This window comes from Cygnus atratus, chromosome 2 (genome assembly GCF_013377495.2).
Source record: "Cygnus atratus isolate AKBS03 ecotype Queensland, Australia chromosome 2, CAtr_DNAZoo_HiC_assembly, whole genome shotgun sequence".
Classification (NCBI taxonomy): Eukaryota; Metazoa; Chordata; class Aves; order Anseriformes; family Anatidae; genus Cygnus; species Cygnus atratus.
In genome coordinates this window covers 3,066,796-3,079,837 of record NC_066363.1, presented here as the reverse complement: position 1 = coordinate 3,079,837, position 13,042 = coordinate 3,066,796, and the positions used below count along the sequence as shown (strand labels likewise).

The 13,042-nt window shown below is 40.8% G+C and overlaps 1 protein-coding gene across 1 annotated transcript in view; it reads right to left on the bottom strand.

Annotated features, from left to right (window-relative positions):
- OBSCN (obscurin, cytoskeletal calmodulin and titin-interacting RhoGEF) overlaps positions 1-13,042 on the bottom strand; it is a 151,217-nt gene that overhangs the window by 57,429 nt on the left and 80,746 nt on the right. The window contains 6 exon segments of the mRNA XM_050709295.1: positions 152-418; positions 4,464-4,727; positions 7,049-7,231; positions 7,526-7,789; positions 8,107-8,370; positions 12,360-12,623. Coding sequence (XP_050565252.1) covers positions 152-418; positions 4,464-4,727; positions 7,049-7,231; positions 7,526-7,789; positions 8,107-8,370; positions 12,360-12,623 — 1,506 coding nt within the window.

Below are 13,042 nucleotides of genomic sequence, written 5' to 3'. Positions count from 1 at the left end.
ACTGGAAGAACAAAGCATCGTTCTTTTCCATTCTTGAAAATGAAAATATTTATAAAGAAAAAAGAATATGTAGTTCAAAATAATCACATTCAAAATGCTGCCTTGTGTTAGATGAAATCTACTGCTTTTTGAGTCAGCTCACGCCACATACCTTTTACATTTAAAGATGCCTTTGTTTCCTGATCCCCAGTATCACAGCTGTATTCTCCTGTATCTTCTAATTTGAGATTATGTATTAAGAGCTCTACCAGGCATTCCCTTTGTCTCATTTCATACTTCTGGCTGGGCTGCAGCACCACTCCTCCTTTCCTCCATTCCACTGCAGCACTGGGTTTTGATAGCTCACAGCAGAAAGTAGCTGTACTTCCTTCCTCTGATTCCTTATTTTGAAGGGGTTGCTTAAATGTGACAGGTAGTGCTGCAAAATTTGAGAGGGAAATGTTTTAAGAGTGTTTGAGTCCAAAAAGGATCCAATCCTACCCTCATTCTGCAGAAACAGCCTGTTCTAATGATTCCACAATCCTGCTGCTCTCGTTCTTGGTAGCATCTTTCTTGAAGCATTATATGAACCAAGATCTGAGGACAGACGGTGAAGTTAGAAAAAAAAGAGTGGTCCCCAGAATGTCCTGGTGTGCAGCCTGAAGTAGTCAGACTTTCCTGTGGACATCTCCCTGTGCCAGCTAGGGATGCTTTAGTCAAAGACCACCAGGACACAGCAGGACGTGCTCTCTCCTACTTGAACCCTTGTTCCTCAATAGAAGTCTGTGAGTTTGCAATATTGAGCTAAGAGTATTCCTTCCTCCCCAACACACCCCAAATAAAACTTCTACCAACATATAAAAGATTAAGTTAGCATTCAAAATGCAAGAAGAGGCAGTGCCTTAAGAGATGACATTAAAGTGATAAATGGAAGAAGTACAGATTTCAGGCTATATCTTGCTCAGGTTGGTAGAAGGGGCTGAGGAAAACAGATGTGGATGCAGGTGTTTGCACTCAAAGTTTATATCTGAGGCTGAAAGCCTCAATTAATAATACAGCACATTCACATGTTACAAAAAATATTTGTCCGCCAGTTGTTGCATCCCTTATCATCCCAATCAGGCATTATTCCCAGTTATGCATCTCTCATGCCTAGTGAAGCAATCAACAACCCAAGAGAATCAGGCTGCCTAGCCTATCTTCTGTTATCCATTTCCTAAAACCCCGTATGCGACCACACTTCCTGCACTCATAGGGCAGGAAGGTTCATCACATTTTGACATCATGACACATTTAAATTGCTTTGATGATGATTAATCACTCCAGATACTGCAAGCAAAACCTTTCTACCCTGACCAAGGGTCAGACGGCATGGACCAGCAGCAAAACAAATAAATATCCACAGAGAATACTAAGAGATGCTTCTTTCGCTTCATCTCTATTGAGATCAGTACTCTGCCTACCATGTACAGTTACTGCAGCTGTTGTCTGCTGATGTCCAGAGTCGCAGGTGTACTCTCCTGAATCATCCAGTTCTAAGTCATAAATGACCAGTTCAGCTGTGGAGCCCTGCTGCTTCATTTCGTATTTCAAACCAGGGTAGAGAGTAATATCGCCTCTCCTCCACTCCACTGGAGCCTTGGGTTTGGTAAGCTCACACCTCAGTGTTGCCATACCACCTTCTTCTGCCTCGGTATTCTGAAGCTCTTGTTTAAAAAGAGCTGGTAGGGCTATAAAATAGAAACATAACTTGGAACATACTGCAGCTGGGGTTTGGGAAAGAGAAAGTAGAAAGAAAATGGAAACACCAAAAGAGCTTATATGCAAATGGCTCTAAATCTCAACGCCGTAGATTTAAAGTACAAAGCTATTTCCCCATAGGAGGTAATAGGAATATCTGCAGAACAAGAAGAAATTGATTTCAAGAAGTTACTTTGCCACAAAGGGTATACTAACTTAATCCAATCAGTGATTGAAAAATAGCAGAACATTTTCCCTGCTATAAAAGTAGCCAACACGTTGTTCTGATTGCTGAAGAAGTGTCCTGAAAACCAGCAGGATTTTTAATAGTTCAGATTCCCTCTTAGGGCAGTCCACTTGCAGGAGACAGATTACAATTACCCTGAAAGTAAGAGACTGAGAAAATGTATTTAGCTCTGCACAGCAATTCCCATTTTCTACCTGCTCACTCTATGAAGCTGTATGGACCATGCTATTACACACCTTCCTTATGAATCATAGCCAAGTCTTCTCTTAGAGCCAAGTGACACTAAAACACAGTTTTATATCCAGGAAAAAAGATATATATATATATATATATATATGTATATATGGGGTGTTTGTTTTACCATTGACCGTCAAAGTGGCTGTTGTCTGCCGATCTCCACACACACATGTATAATCTCCAGTGTCCTCCACATCCAGCTCATGGATAATCAGCTTTGCAACAGCACCATCATGTCTCATTTTATATTTGCTGCTTTCTTTGAGCACCTCCTGCCCTTTCTTCCACTCCACCACTGCAGGTTTAGTCAGCTCACAGTGCAGCGTAGCTGTCCCACTTTCTTCAGCTTCTAGGTCCTTCAGGTCTGTTTTGAATTCTGGAGGCAGTGCTGGAGAGTAAAAGAATTACCACATAGGGAGTGAATATTCCTAAAAAAACACTGAAGTCCATTGGGAAAGGATGCATGGTGCATTACTGAGCCCTGATCCAGGTCAGTGGAACACAATGGGAAAATCTCCCCCAGCTTCCCTGGACACTGCATCAGGGCAAGGACAGCAAGAAGAACCAGCACAGCTGAGGAGGACAAATACCAACAAGCAACTATTTTCCCTATTCCAACAGTAGGAAGAAGCACATAAGCTACCTCCACAGGAACACAAAAGCCCAAGCAAACAGAAAGGGAGTGGGAAGAGACCACAGCAATAGAGACTCGGGTAGGTCTAAGGTAGGTCTAAGGTCTGGAGAGCCTTAGTCCCAAGGATTACTTTACCATGCACTGCTAAGGCAGCTGTAGTGGTCTCATCTCCACACACACAGGTATAATCTCCAGCATCATTCAAGTCTAAATCATGAACTACCAGCTTCACGACACAGCCTTCCTGGCTCATGCTGTACTTTTTGCCTGAGGTGAGGATGCGATGGCCCTTCTTCCACTGGACAGGGGCTGATGCCTTGCTGAGCTCACAGTGCAAAGTGGCCGTTCCACCTTCTACTGCTTCCTTGTTGGTCAGTTCTTCTTGGAAAAATGGAGGCACAGCTGAAGGGTGCAGGTAAAATGTATTACAAACTGAGGATATCTCCTGGGGTGGGTGGGAGTACAAAGTGACAGGGTACGGTGAAGGTTATGGAGAGGCACAGCATCAGCAACAAAGAAAGGGAAGAGAAAGGAAAACATCCTAGGGGGACTATATACCTTAATCCTTTTGGTTTGTGCTGGCTTCCTACTAGCATAATTGCAATGTCATCAAGAGATTTACACCTGTTTTCTACCAGTTTCCATATAAGAAGAACCAAGAGCATCATCTGTGAGCTCCTTAGTTCACGCACGTGATAGTGTCTTTCACAAAATTCAGGCCTTTGTAATGTCTTTTCCTTCTCACAGAGCAGTTCCACTGAGCTCTGAGTGTTGGCACAACTCCTTCCTCATCATTGTTCCTTCTCCCTTGAGGTGCCCTTGAAAAGATTCAGCCAAGGCTCACAGATGCCCCTTGAACCCATAGAAAATTTCCAAATGCTGAATCCCAAGCCTGTACTCCTGCCTCAGAGCATACTTTCCCCATTTGCTTAATTCTGGTAACCACTGCAAGTTATGTCCCTGAAATTAATTTTGTGAACTTCACATATGTCCTTCTATTAACTAGGTGAGTTAACAGGATATTTGACTTGTTGGACACAAGGTTTGATATCTCAGATCTTAAATTTAATGACTCACCCCATAGTCATGAAGCTAAATTAAAACATTCTACCTAGAAAACCAGACTTGCAGTGCTAACCTATCTCTGTGCATTAGGACAGCTGCTATGGGCACAAAACCCAATATAAACATACCTCAGCACAGAAGAAATAACTAACACAGCCTTATTCTGGATACTGCTTATTATGCCCTACATTCAAATGCTAAGCATTGAGAATGCCAGAAAAGAAAGGGAAAGAAAAAGCAGAATTGTGTTTTAGGAAAAAAAGACAGGAAAGGAAAGATAAAAGAAGAGTGATTTTATGTGCTAAGAAAAGAATACCAGAAGGGAAAGATGAAAGGAAAGCAGGTTTGTGTTTGAGGAAAGGAAAAGACAAAAGGATGGCACAGAAGAATTATATTCTGAGTGGTATTTTCTAATCAAAGGTCACCAAAGACAGGCAATACTATTTCAAATAAGTGGAACTTCAACTGATAAGGTTGAACAAACGGACATGGAAAATCGAACACCTGCCAGCAGAGGACAGACATTTCTAGTTAGGAAATAAGGGGTCAGGATAGTTTTACCCTGTACTGTTAAGACAGCTGTAGTCTGGTGCTCTCCGCACACACAGGTGTAGTCTCCTGCATCTTCCTCAGCTATTTCATGAATCACCAGCTCTGCCCGGGTCCCTTCCTGCCTCATTTTGTATTTCTTGCTCATTTTGAGAACCCTCTGGTCCTTCTGCCACTCCACTGGAGCAGCCTTGGTGAGCTCGCAGTGCAGGGTGACATCTCCACCTTCTTCTGCTTCCTTGTTCTTTAACTCTTCCTTAAAGAGTGGTGGCAGAGCTGAAGGATGCAACACAGACAAACGGTCATCAGAAAACCAGAACTGAAATCCTAATTTCTTTTCCATGCTTGGGATTATTTCCCTTTACACTTCTCTTTTTCAGCCTATTCTAAACATTAGCTATAGCCTAGTTCAGGAACTCTGAAAACATCCTCCTTCAGGCAGGGTAAGTTTTCCTTACCATAAGTGATCACTTCCCTGACTGTTGTTTGTCATAGTGAAAAAACAATACTGAAAGGGTCAAAAGTGCTCATGAGTAACGCTACTGGCTGCAGTATTTGGAGGCTAGTAGAATGTTGTCATTTTCTCTTTTGTTTTTACCGAAAACTTATAGCCCCATCTGCATGAAAGCAGCCAGAGTTCAAAAGAAAACTGCTTTTAGTTTCAAATTGAAATTTGAAGGGCCATTATATAGAAGTGGAGAATTTCAAGTTCTCACTATTTCCCATGTTGAAAATTGGAAACCAAAGAATGAAAAAAACTTCAGGAAAAAAATTATTAACATTTACCCACAAATGTGCCTCATGCACAACTACCGTTAGCGGTGCAGTACACAAAGAGCACTTCCAGAACATGTCAGAAAAGTCCATCATTCAGGAAAGCTCAGTGAAGAGTCAGGAGTTTTTGGAAAAAGCTGGAGGGACAGAACTGGATCTGTGACCAATTAAGTTCCTCAGAGATAAGGGCTGTTACTCCATTAAAATAGATACTATACTCATTAAGGACACGAGAGGATAATATCAGGCAATGAGATTATTAACATAACACAAGGATGTATTTCTGTATTGGTCTACTGGAAGCTAGTAGGATAAAGAAGGGGATAACTGCTGATAACCTGTCTCTGCTGCTGTGTTGTTTTTTTTTTGTTTGTTTGTTTGTTTTTTTAGTCCCTAACTGTCAAAATAGTCCTTACTCTGCTGATCCCCACACACAGAGGTGCAGACCCTTGCATCCTTCAAACCTAGGTCAGGGGTACTGACTCTGAACTCTTATCTCCGTCTGCATGCCTTAAAGAATGTGGTACCCTTCCTGCCACTGCCCAGGAGCAGCGGTGGCCAGGTCACACAGCATCAAGACTTCTCCTCCTTCTGCTTCCCCATCCTTCACTTCTCTGAGCAGTGCTGTAGAGCAGGGTGCCTGACAGACCCCTGTCTGCATGTTTTGGAAAAGATTGAAGCTGGCCGAAGTGAACTGTGGAGGTCAGAGGTAAAAGAGCTGGAAAACGTAAATACATAAGAAAAGGGATCCTGAACAGAAAGAAAAATCTCATTCTCCTTTTAAAGGGAAGCAAATTTAACCCCAAAATTTGCCCTGAGCTATTTTTTTCTCAGAAAGAAAAAAAAATAACACAAGTTATTGAGCAATGGCAGAAACACCTGAATTTCAGAATGATGACTATCTATAATGCTGTTTATTAATGTTAATAATGACTTTTTACCATGAACTGTTAAGGTTGCTGTTGTCTTCTGGTCACCATAAACACAGGTGTAATTTCCAGAATCTTTTACATCTAGGTCACGTATGACCAACTCAGCAGTGGTGCCATGCTGACTCATTTGATATTTGTCACTTGCTTTTAGCACTTTGGACCCTATTTTCCACTGCACTGGAGCTTCTTTGCTTAATTCACAATGCAGAGAAACTGATGCTCCTTCCAAGACTTCTTCATTTTTCAGTTCTTCCTTGAAAACCACTGGCAGGGCTGGGAATGGAAAGTCAATAGACAATGTATTTAAACTAAGACCTCTGCATTTGTGCTTGGCATAATGAACTATTAATTCAAGTTTAAATCTGTCCAAGTCAGATACTTTAGCTGTTGGGGTTACCACTACAATGACCTGGAAAATTAAATCCACCAGTGACAGAGAGAAAAGAAGTGCTTAGCTGAAAGGTCAAAGTACAGTACGTCAAAGGATGGATTCAAAATGCAACTTAAAGAACATACGACACAGTTACCCTCCATGGGAGCAGAACATCTCAGTCTAACAGGATCACTTCCTGGGCACTGTGACCTTAAATATGCAGCATAGCCATCTGTCTGTAAGATGAAATAGTCATTTCCTCAGCCCCCTTTTCAGGTATATCAGACAAAATTAAGATGCCAGAACAAAAATTCTCCTTTTCTGAATGCAAATTAATTCCTAGGAAAAAGCCTAAAGCTGAGAGGTGAACACTTCATACAGCAGCAGGATGCTGCGAAGAAACAAATAATGGACAGTCATCTGCAAGATGAATTTACCCTTCACTGTCAGAGAAGCAGTGGTGTGTTGGTCTCCACACACACAGGTATAATCTCCTGCATCCTGAAGATTTAGCTCACGAATTTCCAGCTCAGCAAGGACATCATCCTGCCGCATGATGTATTTTTCACTTGCTCTGAGTATTTTATTTCCTTTCTTCCATGAAACAGATGCAGCCTTGGTCAGTGCACAGCGCAGAGTGGCTGTTTGGCTTTCTATGGCCTGCAGGTTCTTCAGTTTGTCTTTGAAAAGTGCAGGCAGGGCTGAAGGTCACAAAATGGACAGAGAACATTAAAATGACAGGTCACACAGGCGATGGAAGAGATGAGGAGATACAGAAAGAGAGAACATTTTAGTGTGGAAAGAGGTTCCTTTCCTCATAATCCTAGGACATTAGATAAACCAACAGATGGAAAAGTAGCCTGGATGCAACCAGATCTTAAATACAGCTTACAAATAAATACAAATTCAGCTAGAGATGAACACACAACAAATAGTGATGAGCTGGTAAAGAAATACACAATGGTACAGATATACGGATAGAGGTTTTTTTTTACCATTCACTATCAAGGCAGCTGTTGTCTCCTGTTCTCCACACACACAAGTGTATTCTCCAGCATCTTTCAGTTCTACGTCATGGACAAGCAGCTTCACAACTGTGCCTTCCTGTTTCATTTTGTATTTGTCGCTGGCTTTGAGCAAAGTGCTTCCCTTTCTCCACTCTGCCTGAGCAACTTTGGTCAACTCGCAGCACAGAGTGGCCGTTCGACCTTCTGTTACTTCCTCATCCTTCAGGTCTTCCTTGATGCGTGCAGGCAGTGCTGAGGATGCAAGGACAGAAGGTTAGAATGGAGCCACAAACACAGCCTCCAGATGAGGGGCAGAGCTGCGATGGGGAAAAGCTAGAGTAACAGCGGGGAGATGTCTTAGGGCCTGGTTTCTACTTCATAAGGGATCAGGTCCTAAAGCCAGTTTGTATGGGGTGTAGGTTTTCCTCTTAGATCATAAAATGCAAATTAACTACCATGACATGCAATGTCAGACAAGAACTATGCAGAGATAACAATGGACATGGGAAAAAATGATATTCAAATCAAAAGCTTGAAAATGAGGACATCTAGATGAAAATGGTTATTACCGTGTACTGCTAAGGAAGCTGTGGACTGCTTATCCCCACACACACAGGTGTAATCACCAGCATCGCTCTCATCTAGGTTATGGATCACCAGTTCTGCAGTGGCATCCTTCTGCCTCATTTTGTATTTCTCACTAGGTTTGAGTACTCTGTGCCCCCTTTTCCATTCCACTGGAGCAGTCTTGGTCAACTCACAGTGCAGAGTGACTACTTCACCCTCAGTGGCTTCCTCATCTCTTAACTCTTCTTTGAAGAGAGCAGGAAGGGCTGAGAAACAAAGGAGCAAACATTTTCATGACATGCAACTTTTGGCCACCAAAAAATAAAAATGAACCTGATGTTTACCACTATCTGTCCATGCCTCATTATTGACATGAGAACCATTGCGCAGAAGGAAGATACCAATTTGTATCACGGCCACAAACAGCAGGAATGGGAAGACTTCATGTATGGCCAAAACTATAACTTCCTTAGTATAATTCAGCCTGGAAGATCGATATAGGAGGCTATACCAACATCAGAAAAAAAAAGCTAAAGGAAAAAATGAAAAGGTTTATGCATTAAGGATGCCTACAGACTTAGCTTGAAAGTTAGAATGAGGCTGAAGGGCAAAATCACAGACATATAGAAAGGTCTTGGGTAACAATAAAAAGGAAAAAGAAGTAGGATGCCTCCATTGTGAATATCTTCTGTAAGTTCATCACTCCAGGAGGTTCAGGAATATCATAACACCCACCTCTTTTGGAAGAATGGAATCATTTAAAGGATAAGATTGGATGGCTCTGTGATGGTAAAATGTACTGTGGAAGTAGTAGGATGGGACGATGTCTGCTAAGTCTTTGGAAAGGGGTGGGGACCACTTTTGGACAAAGAATATATATATGAAAGAAACAAAGAGGAGGATCTGCAAGTCCTGACTTCAACCAGCAAGAAATAAATCTTTGAAAATGTGGATATGGAGGATAATGGGGCAGCCACCAATATGAAGCAGGGGAGGTCATGGATTTCAGGACAGGCAACCATGGAGCAAAGAAAAGGGAAATCATGTGGGAAACAAGAAGGCAAGCTTCAATAATTTAAGAATTGTTAATTATGATAAGTAGAAGCAAATTTAAAGGACAAGGCTTAAGAGACAGAAAACTTCTTGAAAAAACAATATTAAGGGCATAATTACACAGACTATGCAACTACAAGGACCATCAGGAACAGCCTGCCTAAATCGTTAATTCTTCAATGTCCTGAAACCCAGGAGACCTGTAAAATATGTGTGGTTTAGATCACTGTGAAAGAAATACTACAGAATATAGAGGCAAAATCAGAAAGGTCAGGTTCCCTGCATGTCTCAAGAGGGTCAAGGGTAGTTCCCCGTTCCTGGGCTCTGGAACCTCCTGGACAAAGAGACTGATAAGAAAGAAGGTCTGAAAGGTAATCTGCAAAATGATGCTGATATCAAATGTCTCCAGACACAGATGCACATTCTGTGTAGTCGTATCCAGCAACTGGCTGGTATTCTCTGCTTGCCTTGTAGCACTTGGTTGTATCAGAATATTATCATGCAAATCCCAGAAAATCTGGCTAGCTTGTACTAGAAAGAAACAGAAATAATACAACGATATTCCGTAAGTAGATTAGAAGGAAGAAAAACAACAAGAAACAAGTTGTCTACCTCTCTTACAGGAATATAAGTTGATAGTTGGTGACACAGAGAAAACGGAAGTGTTTACCTCCTTTTTCTTTTTTAATATTAAAGGTTAATGATAGCTAAGAAAGTAATAGAAACTCTGACTGGGATAAGGAAAAAAACAGATTAGAGAACATTTAAATAAACTTGATATTCTCAAAATCACCTTGGTGTGATGGCGTGTCCTGAAATACTTAAGGAACAAGCTGAACCAATATCAGACGTAAACAGTTGCATTAGAGAAATCAAAGAGAATGGAGATGTTCCAGAAGTACAGAAAATTAGAAATTCAGAGGTGGAAAAGGTCTCACAGACTGAAGTATAGGCACTTAATTCTTCCAATGTAAACCAAGAGTCTAAGCTCCCCAAACAGATCCAGACAAAGTCAGTGGAGCCAATGGATCTATCTGCTATCCATCTATCTATCAGTAAACATCTGCTACAAGGGAAGCTGGATGTCTCCCTGGCTTCCTCTGACTGCGTTGACTAGAACTCCATTGACAACAACAGGAATTTAGGAATACTCACCAGTCTTACTCAATGAGCTGAATTTCACCCACAGTGCTTGTCTTTTAAAAGACAGGACAGGGAGAGGAAGAGAGGGGATCCAAAGAATAATGGACATTTTAGCTTAACTTTAATTCTCTGAAATAATATTGTAGCAATACACTTGGATTTGCCAAGAGCAATTCTCTTCATGAAGGAGTGGACCAGTGTAGTTTTTCTTTAGTTAAATTAGTAACTTTCACTGATAGACACAGTATATGCTGTACACCTTGATTTTATTAAAGCAATTATCCTGAAATAATTCTAGGTAGGAAGCACTATCAGTTTGAAAACCAGTCAAAAAAAATCAACTAGGATTTACAGTCACAATGAAAGAATGAGTTGAGCAGAGTACTTCAATACTCTGGAGCCCAGTAGCATTCAGCATTTTCTTTAGTGACTCGGACAATGAAACGTAGAGTAGTTTTACTAATTTGTCAGGTGATCTCAAGCTGGGAAAGGAGAGAAACTGAAAGCACTTTGTTAAACAGGATTAGGATTAAGATTTTGATGAAGCAGTGGTGAAAAAAATAGGCTGCAGTCCAGCAAGAGCACGTGCAAAATACTGTATTTAGGAGCAATCAGCCACACCAATACAGGATAGGGAACAACAGGCAGCAGATCTGCAGAGAGAGGTTTGAGGTTACAAGAGATCACAGCGCAAACACAAGTCAAGAAATGCAATTCTGATGTGAATAAAGCAATCATCATAATAGGATGTATAAAATGGAGTGTCATATGCAAGATACATGAAGTCCTTCCTTCCTACTCCAGTCTGGAAAGCCTCAGATGGAGCACTTTAGTTCACTTTTGGCCACCACACTTCTAGAAAGATGTGGATTAACTGAAGATGGTCCAGAAAGTAATAAAGATGAGCCGAAGTCTAGAAAACATGACCTATGAAGAAAGAGTGAAAGGAATGAAGTTACTTAGTCCAGAAAAGAGAATACAGGAGGAGACATGATAAAAATTTTCAAATCTGTAAAGTCACAGAGAGAAAATAATATTTCTCCCTGTCCACGGGACATGGGAAAAGAAGTAAGGATATAAGCCAGCTCAAGAAAGATTTTTGTTGGCATTAGAAAGAACTTTCTAGCAGTAATGACAGCTAGGCAGTAGAATGAGTGCCGAGGGGAACTGCAGATTCTTTACCATTAGAGTTTTCAAGTGCAGGCTAGATAAGGATGATGACGTGGGGCTTAAGGATGGACCAGATGACCTGTAGATGTTCTTTCCAATTCTGTTTTCCACAGCTAAATTGGAAGTGCAAGATTAAACCCATCCTTGCGTTACAGGTAAATATCAAGGTGAAAAAGTCTGGGCACTGAAGCAAAGAAAATGACTCATACTGATTTTCCAGATGAGAAAGATGGCTGAAACTGCTTCCCACTGTCCTACATTACTTGTGGAAATAAAGTTCTCCTTTCTTCCAAAGAAAGTTTACAGATGAATTTGACTGAGGACTGTGAAGCACTCTCACACTTCATAATGCTGAGTATTCTGCAATATCAGAATACAAATCTACATGACTTTTAGTTACAGCTATATAAAAAAGTTGCATTGAATCATACTTTTTTTTTGCACTATTTATAATAATCTGTCAAATCCTAATGTAACTTGAAATCTAAGATCACTCTTTTTTAAGAAGTACAAGTGTGCCCGCTACTCCATCTCCCTAGGTCCAAGTCAGAAGTATGTAAACCAGAACAAAAAATGCAAGCATGTGGAATCCTTCAGCCTTCAGTGTGGTACAAAGCAATACAGCCATGCACCAAAAAGAGCAGGGAGAGGAAAACAGGGAAAGTGTTAGTATAATCCATGGAACTAGAATTCTAGTTAGAATTAGATAAAAATCACAATAAATGAAAATAAATAAATAAATGCATTACAGACAGAATTAATGATGTCAAGATTAGAGAAAGAACTCATTGTGTGTCAGTACTTAGGCTCCCAGAGGAAGACAGGAGAAACACCACACAAAAGTATAATTTCTAATTTCTGAGTTTGTGTGTTTTTGTTTTTCTTTTACCGTGCACTGTCAATGCTGCAGTAGTCTTCTCGTCTCCACACACACAGGTATACTCCCCAGCGTCCTTGACTTCTAAAGCATGGATCAGTAGTTGTGCTGTGGTACCTTCCTGTCTCATAGTATATTTTTCACTTGATTTGAGCACTTTGTGTTTCTTTTTCCACTCCACAGAGGCAGCCCTAGATAGCTCACATTGTAGTGTGGCTGTTCCACCTTCTGTGGCTTCCTCATTCTTCATTTCTTCCTTGAAGTGTGCAGGCAAGGCTGAGGAGTTCAAAATGAAGAGAATGTATGATCATAGTAGCTATCCAAGTGACTACTTATCTGGTCCATAGACCACATGGGACAAGTATAAACTTCCCTAATCAAACTGGAATTGATAATCACTTTGAGAAAAATATGATGGTGACTCTGGAAAGTTGGAGAACACCTTTTTCATAAGGCAGAGTTTTTTACTGTGACATGGTCTATGGCATGAAATGGAGAAACATACTAGTCCATTTCTTCAGACTCTGCAAGACTGAGTCCTGCCTTACTTTGAGTACTGCTAGCACAATGGAAAACAAAGCCTAACTGCAGTGTCTAAGAGCTATTACAATGCAAATCATTACTGAAAAAGTTCATAAATGAACCTATATCTGAAGCATCAATCTCAATTTTCCATGAGATTTATCCTCAGATAA